This window comes from Cucurbita pepo, chromosome 12, assembly GCF_057944985.1.
Source record: "Cucurbita pepo subsp. pepo isolate OVF chromosome 12, ASM5794498v1, whole genome shotgun sequence".
NCBI classification, from domain to species: domain Eukaryota; kingdom Viridiplantae; phylum Streptophyta; class Magnoliopsida; order Cucurbitales; family Cucurbitaceae; genus Cucurbita; species Cucurbita pepo.
The window spans coordinates 11,216,140-11,232,870 of NC_141809.1; the positions used below are offsets into that span (position 1 = coordinate 11,216,140).

The 16,731-nt window shown below is 43.5% G+C and overlaps 1 protein-coding gene across 1 annotated transcript; it reads right to left on the reverse strand.

Annotated features, from left to right (window-relative positions):
- Positions 1-7,550: 7,550 nt before the first annotated feature.
- LOC111784390 (receptor-like protein 7) lies at positions 7,551-11,041 on the reverse strand. Its single transcript, XM_087129378.1, has 2 exons — positions 8,668-11,041; positions 7,551-8,593 (listed from the first exon to the last, which is right to left on the reverse strand). The coding sequence occupies exons 1-2, from the start codon at positions 10,982-10,984 to the stop codon at positions 7,680-7,682; spliced, it is 3,231 nt and encodes a 1,076-aa protein (XP_086985504.1). The 5' UTR covers positions 10,985-11,041; the 3' UTR covers positions 7,551-7,679.
- Positions 11,042-16,731: the final 5,690 nt, after the last annotated feature.

Below are 16,731 nucleotides of genomic sequence, written 5' to 3' on the forward strand. Positions count from 1 at the left end.
TCGGTGTCCCTGGTGGCATGTCCTCCAGACTCCACGTCTTGTTCGGCCACCTCTTCTTCGAGTTGGCGCGCCGCCAGTCCAGGTGGTTCACCTCTTCCTAATAGGTCTTCCATCCTCCGGTACCTGGTCGCCTCTTCTTCGAGTTGGCGCGCCGCCAGTCCAGGTGGTTCACCTCTCTTCCTAATAGGTCTTCCATCTTCCGGTACTTGGCCGAGAGGTTGTCTGGTTGCTCTATCTCCAACTTTAGGATGTAAAGGCGGTTTGTCGTGCACCGAACTTGCGTGAGCAACCATCGTCGATCATCGCGGATCCTAAGTAGCCCGCGCTTGATGGAAATGTGGCAGCCGGCCTTATCGAGTTGACCGAGGCTCACAATATTAGCCTCGAGTCTCGGGATGAAGTAGACGCTGGTCAGCTTGTGATAATTGCCTCCCTTGCCGACGAACAGGATGGTGCCGTGTCCTTCGATCTCGACGACGGAGCCGTCACTGAATTTCACCATCCCGCGAATCCTCGAGTCAAGCTCGGAGAACGCAGACTTGGCCCCAGTCATATGCTTTGTTGCCCCCGTGTTGAGGACCCATCGCCGGTGCTCTCGCTGCTCACCTCTTTCACTGAAGTGAGCGAACACTCGCTCCTCCTTCAGTTGAATTTGCTCCCTAGCCGGTGCTTTTGTTATGCACAATTGGAACTCTTCCTCAGGTTCGACGCTCACCGGAGCAGTTATGCCGTCGCCGATTACCTCTGTGGATTTGGGGAGCTCTTCCTCGGGATTAGGGACGTCAGGTAGGACTGATGTAGTCACCATGAAAAGGGCCGGCTCGTCCTCCTCGAATTGAGCCACATGGGCCTTCTCGGTTGTCTCCTTGTTCTTGAGCTTTCTCCAGCAATTCTTGCTCAGGTGACCTCTCTTTTGGGGAGCTCTTCCTCGAGATTAGGGACGTCAGGTAGGACTGATGCAGTCACCATGAAAAGGGCCGCGGCTCATCCTCCTCGGATTGAGCCACATGGGCCTTCTCGGTCGTCTCTTTGTTCTAGCAATTCTTGCTCAGGTGACCTCTCTTTTGGGGAGCTCTTCCTCGGGAATAGGGACGTCAGGTAGGACTGATGCAGTCACCATGAAAAGGGCTGGCTCGTCCTCCTCGGATTGAGCCACATGGGCCTTCTCGGTCATCTCCCTGTTCTTGAGCTTGCTCCAGCAATTCTTGCTCAGGTGAGCTTCTTACCGCCGTTGTGGCTGGAGGGTCTATTGCTCTCGCCGGTGTCGTCACGGAGCTTTAGGCGTGCAAGCCATTCCTCCTCAGTGAGGAGTAGACGACCCTCATTGTCGACAGCTGAAATGGTATTTTTCTTCCGCTGCTCGCTCGATGTTTACGCAGTCTTCCCAGTCACCTCTTCCACCGTTAGGTTCGACGTTTACGCAGTCTTCCCGGTCACCTCTTCCACCGTTAGGTTGTTGTCCTTAAAAGTGGATCTCCAAGAGCTCCTTCTGCAGCTGCTCGATGTTGGATTCCCGCACTCGCTGTACACCGACCCGACGGGATTTGATTCCCTCCCAGGCGCGGTGCGCTTGGTGGAGAGAGATGCCAGTCGTGCCATAACCCTTGCGCCTGTAGGTTGACGCACATCAACAAAGTCCACTCGTTATAGTTGGACCTTGTCAATATCGGATACTGAACGATTGCGGTTGTTGTCTCCCTCCCTGATCACTCACTCAACGACAACTCAACGCCCGTCATCACGACGTCGGCCTCTTCGTGGTGGGGTGATGGAGATGAGATGCCGGCACTTGGCGGCGACATGGAGGAGTGAGCGAGCCTGCTCGGGATGGACCCCACGATGTGCTTATTTTCGCACTTTGTATTTTCTTCTACTCGAAACCTGAGACCTGTGTGTTGTTACGTCGACACTCTAACCACTTGAGCTATTCAACTTGATTGTTGATAGGTTGGCTCCTCCGCAATGATATACACCGATGGCTTCAACTTGGCTCTGATACCACTTGTTGTTTTTCGATAATCGGCCAGGGAAATCCTTTCTTTTCGGTGAGAGGAAATTGTCGACAGGAGGTTGTTGGAAGAAAAATAAAATGCGTAAAATAACAAAGAGAGAGAATGACTGAAATTTTGATTGCGCTTAAAATCAGGTTCTGAAATCTTCTCAACAGATTTCCTATTTAAATATAACCTATCCTAAAAATGGCTGGAGAGTGGCCAACTAAATCTGTGCCACTTCCTACAAAATTGACGTCTAAAACTTTGTTAATCCACTCGATGTGTTTAACTCAGGTTTTATCTAACAAAAACGTCCAAGAACTTCAGGTTAGTCCACGAGTGTCTAGATTGAGAAGTCATTAAGATTTTCGTGTGTTAGCGACGTTTTGTGTTGATCCTTGGAATCTTACCCTCAACAGCCTGATTTGGTTAAGTTCCGGAGTGAAGGCGGCCAAGATTGGCGTTCAAATTGGAGTTTCAAGAAAACGTGATTTTTGGTAAGAACCCGTGTTTTCTCCAAATTCGAACTCAAATATTAAGATCTGTGATTATCAGAAAAATTTAAGAAAATTGTTTCGAAGGAGTAGAATATGATATCTACAAGGTTTGTGAAGAAAATTTGTTGAATCGGATTACAGATTAGAAGATAAAAAAATTGGAAGAAAATAGATCGAAACGTGAAAGAGGCTAACATTGGAAAATTGAAAACACGCAGGAGAGAGGGAGGAGACGCCGCCACGCATCGGCCAGCATACGGAGGAGCACGGCAGAATCGGTGATCGACACGTGGTGATCACCGACTGGTGAGGCGCGTCCTCACGCAGTAGCGGACACGCATCAGGCACGCGGATCCGGGCCGGCCCGACCTGGCACCGCACGCGAACTACTCTGCCCATAAATTGCCCCGACCCGCGACTGCTTGGGAAGCTGCGCGTGGGCACGCGTGCGTAAAAGCTGCACGTAGAATCTCTCCAGGGCGCGTGTAGGCGCGTGAGTCACTGTTTTCTTACCGTTCGGTCTCCGTTTGCTTGTTTTTCGTCCCAATTTTGATACTGACCCTATTATTATGTGAATTAGGACCTGTCAAGAAAATTCCAGAATTTTTGGAACTCTTTCCATCATGAAAATTCGAGCTTGGGAAGACACGCGTCAACCAAGTAAGTAGCCATTTGGATTCCCACGAGCAGTACTTGTAGGAACCGCTAGGAACAAGCATGCATGCTACCACCCATAAACTTAGCTAGCCGGACCTAGCATATTAGTATGGAAACCGAGAAAATGAAATGATTAAGGAAAGCTAGATATGAAATGTTTATTAAATCTGTTTTGATTGAGATTTCTGATAAAGTATGTATGCATGAGGAGGATGGGAAACTTGTGAAATCTGCTTTTGGGTGAAGATGGACGTTATCTTCCCGTTGAGCATGTTTGTTAATATTGCATGAACTATTGTGTGTGAACTCCTATGCATGATGATTGCTTGTGTTATCTTTCTTGTTGAATAGGAAGAAATTATGAGCGTAGATTAGGGTGCTTGTGACTAAGTAGGCTAGACAAGATCCTAGATTGGGAGATCTCTAGAATACCGTGCATATAGACCCGCGAAACGATTACTGGCGGATCCAGAGCCCAGAATTCCAAACCCGATAGGTTTGTGAGACCAGGCACGAGAATCCTAGAGAGGTATGAATCCAAGTCTAAGCCACCAAGTTCCACCCTAAAAAGGATAGTAGGATACCATGGTAACTGTAGGTAGCCCACTAGAGTTGAGCAGTGTGGGTAGTGTCATTAGAACCTCCGCTTCCCTCTCTGCTCCGATACCGTACCGTCAAGACAGAGCTCCGATACGAAAATCGTTGAGCTTGGTAGATCCAGATAGGGAAGTGTGACATGTGCCCAGACCTAGTGGTGATAGCTAAGGGGTCTTCTGAACAGGACTCCTGTGCCGTAGAAACTCGTCCCTGAGCGGGGGACGTGGAACCACTAGGATGACTTAGTAGCTGACCGACACACAGGGGGTCGCACCCCGTATTTAGTGGATGTATGGTCCCCTGTGAGGGTTGTCAGCTAACCTCCACGGATGATGTTCAGAGAGAGTCACGTATTCAGATCCAGCCATACGATGCCCTCAAATGTACTTATGAGGTCGCGCCTCACCTCAGGACACTGATCATTCCACTGATAAGATGGGCAAGCCTTTTAAGATATAGAAAAGAGAGTTATAGCTTAGATCACTCTCCTTAGAAACCCGAGAAAGACCGTGGATACCTACCAAGATAAGGATGCGAAAAGAGCCTACAAGTAGGCTACTTACTGAGTATTTTTATACTCATTCCTTTCTACTCCTTCATCTTCATGCTCTCCAACTCGCCACGAAGAGTTTGGAGATGCACTTGCTTGACTCGGTCGGTTCCCTTGAACACCTTTTCTAAAGTGTCCCACGCTTCTTTTGAAGTAGTTGCCCTAGCAATCTTCTCAAAGCCCGACTCGTCAACGGCCCGGAACAACATGTATAACGCTGCCTTATCCTTTGATCGCAATTCTTTTAACGCCTTGTTTTGTGCCGCCGTATAACCCGTGGTATCCTTTGGTTCTTCGAAACCTTCTTCGACCACCTCCCATGCGTTTTGAGAACCAAGAAGAGCTTTCATTTGGATGCTCAAATTCTCGTAATTCGTCTTCGTTAATCGCGGTAGCGGCATTTGACCCATCACATTCGCCATCGGTTCTGATACCAATTTGTTAAAATAAGACTCACTAATCTGTGAAGTAATCTCACACTCACTAACGATAGAACGCTCCGATACCGCTTTGTGAAAATACTACTCGCGTATTTGTGAAGGAGATGTCGAGAGGGGAGAGACAAGGAGACAAAGAATACTTAAAAAATCTTTTCAATTGCTCTATACTTCTTTGCTCTCTGTTTTTTTGCATTGACTTTACAAGAACGGGATCAGGTATTTATACGTTTTCTAACACTAATAATAGGTTGAGAGAAACACTCATAAACCCCACCATCATTCCCTAAAAAAAAACTCCATTTTTTTTTTCTCCTCGCCTTTTCAAATTAAGTTTCCTAACATAACAAATTAACTTCATTTGGCATTTTAAGTTTATTTCAACAAAAGTAACCATTTAGATTCTTACGAGTAGTACTTGTAGGAACCACTTGGAATATGCATGCATGCTGTCAAATTGATAAACTTGGCTAGCGGGACCTAGTATATTAGCATGAAAGCCATGAAAATGAATCAATAAAGAAAATCAATGGTATCTAGAATCGATTGACTAGGAATTCACTCAAGCATGTAACTATGATATTGTATGCATGTGAAAGGAGGAAGGAAAATCTGTGAAACTTGCGCTCCGGTGAAGATGGATGTTATCTTCCCGTTGAGATTGTTTGTTAATATTGCATGAACTGCTGCATGTTAACTCTAGTGCATTTTTTCTTGTGTTGTATTTCTTATTGATAATAGGAAGAAACTACGAGCTTAGACTAGGGCGCTTGAAACTGAGTTGGCTAGATAAAGACCTATAATGGGATACCTCTAGACCCCAGTATTCCACACCATGACAGGTTTTAGAGACCTTGAACGAGAATCCTAGAGATGAATGAACCCAAGTCTAAGCCACCAAGATCTACCCTAGAAAGACCTAGTAGAAAACCACAATAATTGTCGACAACCGAGGTAGCCCCCCAGACTGAAGCAATGTGGATAGTGTCACCAGAACCTCCATTTTCCTCTCTTCTCCGATGTCGTACCATCGAGACTAAACTCCGGTACTAAGATCGTTGAGCTAGGAAGAGCCGGATAGAGATATGTGATTTGTGCCTCGACCTATTGGTGTTAGCTAAGAGGTCTGTTGACCAGGACCTTTGAGCCATAGAAATCCATCTCTGAGTGGGGGAGCGTGGTACCACATAGCATGACTTAGTAGCTAACCGACACACAGGGGATCGCAACCCCCCAATTTTAGTGGAAGTATGGTCCCATGGGAGGGTTGTCAACTAACCTCCACGGATGATGTTCAAAGAGCAGTACTGATTCAGATCCAGCCATACTGTCCCCTCAGTTTTACTTGTGAGGTCGTGCCTCATCCTAGGACATTGATTATCCACTGGATAAGAAGGGCAAGCCTCTCGAGAAGAGAGTTGCAGCTTAGTTCGCACTCCCTAGAACACCAAGACAAGGCAGTGGATACCTACTAAGATAAGGATGCGAAAAAGCCTACAAGTAGGTTGCTTACTGAATATTTTTATACTCATCTCTTTCTACTCTTCTTTTTCAGGTGAGTGATGCCATGATTCAAGGTGGGGGCACGTGCAGAATCTTAAAGCCACAAAGGAGTTTCCCAGGGTGTCTAGGAGTTTGTACATTTTCATGCATAAATATGTCATACGTTTTTGTACCCCATACACATACTTTTTCATGAGATACATATACTACTTGAAAACTTTGTTTTGGTTTTAATTCTTCTACTTTATTGCAAAAAAAATTCTATAATTTCTTCTCGTCTATCTCTTTTTACGTGCTTTCATTGCATTGTCGGTTAGTCCATCAATACCTTGATTTTGAGTCTAAAATTTTGGGTTGTGCCATATTAGTACCTTTGTTGCATCTTCATTATACAAAAGGCGAATGAAGAATTACCTGAGATTGTCAAGGCGTTGGAGCTTGATGTTTTTGTTGAGGGAGTGCAATAATACCCTCAACCTCTCAATCTCTTCACTATTGAATCCGCTAATCTACACAATTGGTAGCTTTTGTTCTGATTTGGACTCCTTTGTGATGTACGCTCGTGTCTTCGACATGTCTCTCTTGTTTCTCCAACCACGGTTTAATAAGCCTCCTTGATTTCTACATTCATGGCTGGGAGGTTTTCCATCAACTTTCAACAACTCTTCTTCGCGTGTCTTGGTTTCTTAGCGTGAATACACCATAAATTATCTTTGTCACTCTTCAATTGATATGCATTGGGTAGAAGCACTTGTGGTACTCTATTCTATGCGAATATAGAGAGGGCAGAATGGATATGGAGGATATAGACTTCCAGTAATTTGGATATGGGCTTATTGAGAATTAGATATGGGTTGATGGAAAATTGGCTTGCGGTTTGAAAGAATTGATGAAGTATATTCTAGGTACAGTAAAAATAATGGACTTCACTAGTGTACCATGAGTTTTTTTTTTTTTTTTTTTTTTTTTTTTTTTTTTTTTTTTTTTAAGAGTAAAAGGAGAAAGTTAACTAAATCTAAATCATAATAAGGTAAAGATAAATTTAAATAAATCTCTATTTACTAAATAACACTATAGTAAGATTGAATATTTCCCTTGTTTTTGTATTTATTTTATTTTCTTAAGTCATCATTTTTTCGTCACTGTTTAAGATTCGAACTCTTAATAATTAGGTGTAAAACTTATACTTAGTTCAGTAGAATAATTTAGGATGACTGTGACAAATGCCACTGGTTAAACATCAAAATTTGACCCAAAAGAAAAAAATAACTTAGCTAAGATATCGTCAAAATATCATTAAGCTTCAACACTAAAATTAATGGAAAAACTTTAATATTTGAAATGAATTTTAAGATGATGTATAGATTATGTCAAATGTGATTATAATAATGTAATTAGAAAGAGAATAATGGACGGTACACAAGCTTAAATATGAAAGACATGCCTATTCATTTGTTTTCTTAGGCCAATAATTCTTCCTCTTTGGCCTTGGTTTCTTTGAAGCTCTTCTTCCTTCAACCATCGCCACAATCCATAAAGGTTTTCCAATTCGAAAAACAAGATACCCAACAAATACTCCAAACACCATTCCACATCCATATCCCATGAACACAACTTTCAACCAAAACCCTTTGTCCAAACTCTCACTTTCTTCATGTGCCATTTGAGATTCATGGGCCTTTTGTGAGTAGCAATTTGGTAGAGGAAACCCACAAAGCCCAAGATTCCCAACATACGAAGAACTTTCAAAAGTTGCAAACTGATTCCCTTGAGGGATTGGCCCAGAAAGATGATTGTGTGAGAGGTTCAAACGGGAGAGAAATGTAAGAGCAGCCAACTGAGGTGGAATTTTACCCAACAGTTCATTTGAAGAAAGATCCAACCATTCGAGATTTTTTAGATTCCCAAAAGTTATGGGAATCATACCTCTAAGCTTATTATGAGAAAAGTTGAGACCTTTCAAGGACAAGAGCCTTCCAATCGCCTCTGGTATCTCTCCACTAAATTCATTACATGAGAAATCGATAGCCTTGAATATCAATAGAATGCTTTCCAATTTTAGATCAGACCCTTTTATTGATACCACCACTGAGTCCTTATAGAAAGGGAGTATGTCAGATTCAAGCGAAGAAGAGTTGGGTTTTTGGTTGCCCACTTCAACTTCCTTCATGGCTCTCATGTTTTTGAATAAGTTTGATGGAAGCAACCCACTGAAATGATTGCGAGATAAATCAATGATACGTAGATTTGGAAAAGAGTCTTTGTTCATGGAGTTGTTGATTGGACCATAAAATCGATTGGATCGTAGGATAAGAACTCGCAAACTTGATGCAGCTTCTAGCCAATGGGGGAACAGACCTGATAAGAGAACCAATAAAATATTAAAATTTGGATTAAAAATTAAATTTATCATAGCAATAACCAAAGGTAACCTGTTATGATGTTATTCCCAAGATCCAAGACTTGAAGATTGTTGCAGTTTAGCAGGGATGGTGGCAATTCTCCTTCTATTTGATTGTCGTTCAAATCAAGGCTTCTCAATTCACTTCCTATTGGAAAAATCATTGGAACATTACCAGAAAAATGGTTGTTTTTCAAATCCAACACTTCAAGAGGATACAAGTTGGCGAGACATGGCGGAATTATACCACTCAAGTGATTGTTGGATAGACTAAGGACCTTAAGGACGGTGGCGTTGCAGATTGAAGAAGGGATTTCTCCCGTGAACTGATTTTCTGAAGCAACGTAGATTACAATCTTTGGTAATAGCATGGGAATAGAACCAGAAAAATTATTCCTTTTCAACTCCAACAACCCAAGGATAGTGAGGTTAGAGAAACAAGATGGGATTGCACCATTCAACCTATTATTTGACAAATCCAGGAAACTAAGGTTGGTGGCTTTGCAAATTGAAGGATGGATATTTCCACTGAGTTGATTATTTGAAGCACTAAATTGTTGTATTGATGATGGCAACATTGGAAAGGATAGATTGAACAAGTTAGAATCAAGACAGAGAATTTTCAAATTTGGCAAATTGAGGAGAACCTGCATTCCTGAGGACAACAAGTTATGAGAAAGATTAAGGTGCCTCAAAGCACCCAATTCAGAAAACCACTTGGGAATGTTCCCATGAATTCGAGTATTTGAAAGGTCTAGATAGTCCAAGTTCTTCTGATATCTCAAAAAGTAGGGAAATTTTCCCAATTTACAAGAACCCATTTCAACTCGAACAAGATTCATAGAACTAATACTAGTAGACTCTATCAAAAGTTGATTGTTATTGGAAATGTCTAAAGATGTTAGACTTCGAATTCTCAACAACATGTCTAAATCCAAAACTCCACTCAGATTGTTGGACCCCAATGCTAAATATGTAAGATTGAGTTGCCTATAAATAGAATCAGAGACTCCACCATGCAAGTTGTTGTTACTTAAATCAAGAAACTCCAAGGAGTTGGATCTGAAATCCCTCATCAAAGAAGAGAAATGATTATGAGAGAGATCCAAGTAGTTTAAACGAGGTAATGCATACAGCCAAGAGGGTATGGCACCAGTGAGTGAGTTGCGTTCCAAGTTCAAATGAATTAGATTTGAAAGTGCATCTGAATCAACATTTGTGGGTAAATGACCCGAAAATAAGTTAGATGAAAATGTCATGTTGGAGAGGTGGGTGAGGTTGAAAAGAGAATTGGGTAGGTGACCCATGAAAGAATTCATATGAATTCTGAAATTAGTTAGCTTTTGAAGTTTGTTCCATGTATTGGGCAGTTGACCATTGAACTTATTTACAGAGAGATCAATGTTAGTGAGTTGGGTAAGGTTTCCTATTGATTTTGGAAGTCCACCCGTGAAATTGGAGAATGAAAGGTCTAAAGATATCAAGGACTTTGCATTACCAATGGAATAAGGGATCTCTCCTGAAAAATTAGTCGAACTAAGACTCAAGATTTGAAGTGATTCACTCAAATTAGACATGGGCAAACGCCCCTTCAATTCATAATTATAATCAAGTTGTAACACACGCAAATTTGGAAGACTGAAAATATACGGTGGAAAATTCCCTCTCAACCCACATGAAGAAAGAGAAAGAGAAGCTAAAGAAAGAGAAATGTTGATGAAAGAAGTGGGTGTGATGTCATGGAGGAATACATGAGAAAGTGCAAGATCCCTTAGATTAGTTAGATTATGAACAAGCTGATTCATAACTATGTCTGAGAAACTGAGATAATTCCCGGATAGGTCAAGAGAAACAAGCTTAGACAAGTATGATATTTCTATTGGAACATCTCCTATGAGGTAAGACCAGGAAAGATCCAAAGCCCTCAAGTCTTTAAACGTTCCAAATGAGGGTGAAAATTCAGATAAAATAGAGTTATGAGAAAGATTCAAGGTTTGAAGGTGAGAAAGGGAAAAAAGGGAGCTGTTGGGATGAAGAACTCCAAGAAGCCGACTGCAGCTGAGGTCAAGCCCCACGACATGACCTTCTCCTTCCTCGTCGCATTTCACGCCATCCCATGAACAGCAATCATTGGTTTGGTTCCATGTCTCTGTCTTTGCATAAGCTTGCTTCTTAAGCTCATCATTGCAACTACTTGATGCAGATTCATTCAAGGAAAAGGCTTTCTTGAACTCCCAAAGGGCAAGGCTTTGTTTGGGATCACATAGATGATGAGAGTTGGCAAGAGAATTGAAAAGAAAGATGAGGAAGATGCCGCCGACTTGATAGAGCATCATCAGCAATGCCATTTCCCTTTTTGAGTATCAAAGACAAAGGTGTTGTAGGACTTTTGATGGGTTCGAAAAAAGGTTGAACTTAAAATTCTATCATAAACAAGATGGTTGAGGGCTTTTAATTCTTCACCAAATATCTGAAATGTCATCAATCACAATTAATGGACAGAGTAGTAGAATTTGAATTTTCAACGGTGATTAATAAACATTGGCAAATTATTAGTGAACAAACTAAAAGTTCATTGAAGGTATTGGAAGCCAAAACAAATTGATATCAAAAGTATCCTATACTACATACGAAAGTAAATATGTCAGAAATTCAGTTGACTTCTGGTAATTGAGAGGAAAACGTAACGGAGTAAAAAACTGCCGAAGGAAAATTCTTCGAAGAAGAAAATAACTTAAAAGAGAGGAGAGAAATATTTGGGTGAAAGGACCGATGGTTGGTATTTCATTTAGTTTGTCTTGTTTAAATAACTAACCTATCCTAAATTTAGAGTAGCGGCACAAACATTGTGCACAAAGTACAAAATGGCTAGCAAAAGATAGGCTACTCCATTCAACCGGAGCGTTAATTGAGATATTCGAAAGCCAAAAACAACTAACTAAATTTAAGAAAACCTGTGAATAAAACCCGAGCTTTTATCTAACAACCTCCTCTTAAAAGCTATGGTATCTCTACCTTATTATTTGAACTCCGATCTTTTAGCGTAATTCTTCAAATTTTACCCGTGTCAAGGACTTGGTGAAAATGTCTCCAAACTGTTCTTCTGTTTGGATTAAATCAATCTTGATGAGCCCCTGATCTGCACATTCTTGGATGTAGTGGAATCTGATTTCTATGTGCTTGCTCTGGTCGTGCAAAACTGAATTTTTTATTAGGAGATCGTAGCTTTGTAGTCCACGTATAGCATTGGTGGATCGTCTTCTCTTCCGATGAGTTCTTCCATCAGTCACGCAAGCCAGACCCCCTATGTTGATGCCGTCGAAGCGGCGATGTATTCTGCTTCGCAGGAAGACAAAGCAACTACCTTTTGTTTTGTTGATTGCCAGCAGATTGCACCGTCTGAGAGGAAGTAAATTATCCTGTTGGTGCTCTTACGATCATCAACGTCATCGGCCATGTCACTATCACTGTAGCCGACCAACTCAAGCTTCTTCTTTCCTCTCCCTGCGTAGTATCTCACACCCCAGCCTCTGGTTCCAGCCACATAGCGCAGGATGCGCTTGACAGCCGCAAGATGCTCCTCCTTAGGTGCTTCCATGAATCTACTCACGTATCCAACTGAGTAAGCAAGATCAGGGCGTGTGTTTACCAGATAGCGCAGGCTCCCGACAATGTTACGATAATTGGTGGCGTTGACTGCCGTCGTAGTGCCGGCCTTCCTTAGCTGGAGTCGGGCCTCCATTGGCGTCCTTGTAGGGTTGTTGTCCACAAGCCCAGTTGTGCCGAGCAGCTTCTTCGCGTACGCACTTTGGCAGATGGTGATACCGGTAGTACTCTGTTGCACTTCGACGCCGAGATCGCTCATCTTGAATTTCTTTGACATCTCCCTCTTGAATCTTCCGTGGACTTCCATGTCGCCTCCAATGATTATGAGGTCGTCGACGTACACTCCCATGATCAGTCGTGGTCGTGCATGTACATGCCATGCTTAGAGGCACAATGCTTGAACTTCAGCGACAGTAGGGTACTGTCGAGCTTCGCATTCCAGGCTCGTGGTGCTTGCCGAAGCCCATAGAGTGCCTTGTGCAAGCGCAATATCTTGTCAGGGTTGTCGTTGTCCAGGAAGTTCGGTGGTTGTCGGACATAGACGGTCTCCTTCAGCTCTCTGTTCAAGAACGCGGATTTCACGTTCATGTGGTGGACCTCCCAGGAATGATGTGCCACGATTGCCAGCCATTGGCGGACAGATTCCAGCTTTGCGACCGGCGCGAATACCTCCTCGAAATCCACTCCTTGCTTCTGGATGATGCCCTTCGCCACCAGGCCTCATGTGGCGTCTTTCCGTCGAGGCTTCGCGTTGGTGAATGATTGAGGAGGTAGATTGCCGTCATTACCGCCTCTCGTAGATTACCGTCATTACCGCCTCTCCCTAGAACCTCCTAGGCATCCCGACCTTCATCAGCAATGACCTTGCTGTCCTGATGATGGTCTGATTTCGGCGTTTCACCACCCCATTCTGCTAGGGCTAGATTGCCGTCATTGTCGCTGCATGCCGAGCTCGTCATAGTACTTACCGAAGCTCGCTGAGGTGAATTCTCTACCTCGGTCCATGCACAGCATTCACATCTTCTTACCGCATTCGATTTTTGCTCACGCTTAATTGCCTCTATCGCCTCAATTCTCGCTTGCAGCAGGATCAGCCACATGAAGTGGCTTTTGTCATCGACCAGCAAGAGAAAGACGGTCTTGCCGCCTAGGGTCGCTGGCTTGATGGGCTCGCAGATATCGTCGTGCACGAGCTTTAATGGCTCACCGGCGCAGTAGGATGCCTAAGACGAGAAGGGGGTGTACCTCTGCTTGCCGATGAGACACCCGTCGCACAGCTTATTCACGCTTTCAATTGCTGGCAAATCGTGCACCATCTCCTCCTTGTGTAATTTTTGTAGAGCAGGAAAGTTCAGGTGCCCATACCTTACGTGCCACCTCCAAGATACTTCTTCGGTCCTAGCCGAGAGGCTGACCGGTTGCTCTATCTCCAGCTCCAGGATGTAAAGACGGTTTGTCCTGCACCGAACTTGCATGAGCAACCGTCGTCGATCATCGCATATTTTGAGTAGCCCGCTCTCGATGGAAATGAAGCAGCTGGCCTCATCGAGTTGACCAAAGCTCACAAAGTTAGCCTTGAGCCTAGGGATGAAGTAGACGCCGGTCAGCTTCCCTTGCCGACGAACAAGATGGTGCCACGCCCTTCGATCTCGACAATGGAGCCGTCGCCGAATTTCACCATCCCGCGGATCCCTGAGTCGAGCTCGGAGAACGTGTATCTAGCCCTGGTCATATGGATTGTTGCCCCTGTGTTAAGGACCCATCGCTGGTGTTCATGCTGCTCGGCCCCTCTCGCCGATCTGAACAAATACTCGCTCCTCCTTCAGTTGAATTGGCTCCCCAGCAGGTGCCTTTGTTACGCCCAACTGGAGCTCTTCCTTGGGTTTGACGCTCACTGGAGGAGCAGTTACGCTGTCGTCGATTACCTCCACCTCCGAGGATTTGGAATCAAAATTGAGGATGTCGGATAAGATTGATGAACTTACCATGAAAAGAGTCGGCTCTTCCTCCTCGGATCGAGCCACATGGGCCTTCTCTTTGTTCCAGAGCTTGCTCTAGCAATTCTTGCTCAGGTGGTCCTTCTTCCCGTAGTTCGAGCACTGGATTGGCCCGCCATCGGTCGACTCCTTCTTTTGATCCCCCTCTTTTCCGCGCGTGCGCCCGCGAGATTTCCATGGCTTCTTACCGCCTTTGCAGCTGGAGGACCCGTTGCTCTCGCTAGTGTTGTCAGGAGCTTTAGGCGTGCAAGTCATTCCTCCTCAGTGAGGAGTAGACGACTCCCTTGTCGACAACTAAAGCGGCATTATTCTTTCGCTGCTCGACGTTACGCAGTCTTCCAGTCACCTCTTCCATCGTTAGGTCTTTCACGTCAAGTAATGTCTCGATTGAAATTGCAACTTGCTCGAGGTGATCGGGGGCGACCTGCAGCATCTTCTTCACGATTTCTGTCTCGCTAATGCTCCCCTCGAGAGTGGTGATGCTGTTTGTGAGCCCCGTGATTCGCATCGAAAAAAGTCATTGATGGATTCGCCGTCCTTAAAACAAATCTCCGAGAGCTCCTTTCGTAGCTGCTCGATGTTGGATTCCTACACTCGCTGCACACCAACCCGACGAGATTTGATACCCTCCCGAGCGATTGCGTAGTGCACTTGGTGGAGAGAGATGTTGGCACGACCGTAATATGATCCTCCCGGTACTCGATCGTTTCTCCTTCCTCCAGCTCGACAGCGTGCCACGTCTCCCTAATGTGGAGAGAGATGCCAGCATCTCTGGGGGCACGACTGTAATATGCTGCTCGACGTTACGCAATCTTCCGGTCACCTCTTCCACCGTTAGGTTGTTCACGTCAAGTAATGTCTTGATTGAAATCGCGACTTGCTCGAGGTGATCGGGGGCGACCTGCAGCATCTTCATCTTCTTCACGATTTCTGTCTCGCTGATGTTGTTGGCGAGCCCCATGATCCGCATTGAAAAAAGTCATTGATGGATTCGTCGTCCTTAAAACGAATCTCCGAGAGCTCCTTTTGTATTGCCCAAGTGGACCCCACCCCACAATGTGTATATTTTCGCACTTTGCATTTTCTTCTACTTGACCCTAAAGACCTGTGTGTTATTAAGTTGACGCTCTAACCACTTGAGCTATTCAACTTAGCTATTGAAAAAATCAGCTCCTCTGCAATGATATACCATCGGTGGATTAAACCAGGCTCTGATACCAATGGTTGAATTCTGTCAATTTAGAGAAAAACGTCGGAGTAAAAAACGGCCGAAGGAAAACTTCCTCGAACAACAAAATAACGAGAAAGAAAGGGAGAGAAAAATATTTGTGCTGAAGACCTAATGGTTGTTATTTGATTTGACATATTTAAATAACTAACCTATCCTAAATTTAGCAGTAGTGGCGTGCCCAACCGGCCAAATTGCCAGCAAAAAATACGCTCTTCCATCAAACGGTGAGAGTTAATTCAGATATCCAAATCCAAAAACAACTAACGAAATGTAAGGAAACGTGTGAATAAAATCGAAGCTTTTATCTAACAAATTCTACGTTGAGGGCTTGAACATGTAGTACTAAATGAAAAGAAACTTAATTATACTAATTAATTATATATACATAATCTTTAAGTAGGGCTTGAACATGTTGTACTAAATGAAAAGAAACTTAATTATACTAATTAATTATATATACATGATCTTTAAGTTTGTAAAAAGAACATTGTGAATGACATGAATACTGTAACACCTAGACCTAACAGGTTTGAATTTCTCCTTTAAGTCGATTTTATGTTTAAAAAACTCAAGCTTTCCAGATTTATTCCGGAGAAGAAAATGTTCGGGACATCACGAGGGAACCTAGAAAAAAAACATGTCAAGGAAGAGTTTGTGTGGTGGATTCGCCCATTCCGATAAGAAAATCTGATAACGAACAAGGTAAGGTTCTCGACTTGTCGTTTCGATTTTACCTAGATTTGAGGAGTTCCTTGAATGATAGAACTAGAGTTTTGACGTGCATAACTAAAAAGGATTCACACAGGTTTCTTGAAGGATTCCAGGACGAAAACCAGAGTTTAATCGGAGTTCGAGTGAACCGGTCAAAAATAGAAAACGTGAGTTTTTCGTTATCTTTGGAGTCTCTAATTCATTCTGTATTCAAGAAAAAAAAAAATAGAATGTCCTAAAAATGCAAGCTTCCAAGACCTAAAACAAAGGTTGGTAACAGCCCCAATGCTCACGGTACCAGAGAGTTCATAGGGGTACGTGATCTACAATGATGCTTCTAAGAAAGGACTAGGGTGTATGTTGATGCAATATGACAAGATTGTTGCATAAACTCTCCGTTAATTAAAGAAATACGAGAAGAACTATCCCACACACGACCTAGAGTTGGCCGCAGTAGTGTTCCCATTAAAAATTTGGCGACACTACCTGTATGGAGAGAAAACCCAAATTTACACTGACCATAAGAGTTTGACATATTTATTCCCCTAGA

Excerpts from the sequence above, each read along its gene's own strand:
- LOC111784390 (XM_087129378.1), bottom strand. The coding sequence starts at position 10,984 with ATGGCATTGCTGATGATGCTCTATCAAGTCGGCGGCATCTTCCTCATC. Across the intron at positions 8,594-8,667 it reads TGGGAATAACATCATAACAG|GTCTGTTCCCCCATTGGCTA; the intron begins GTTACCTTTGGT and ends TTCTCTTATCAG.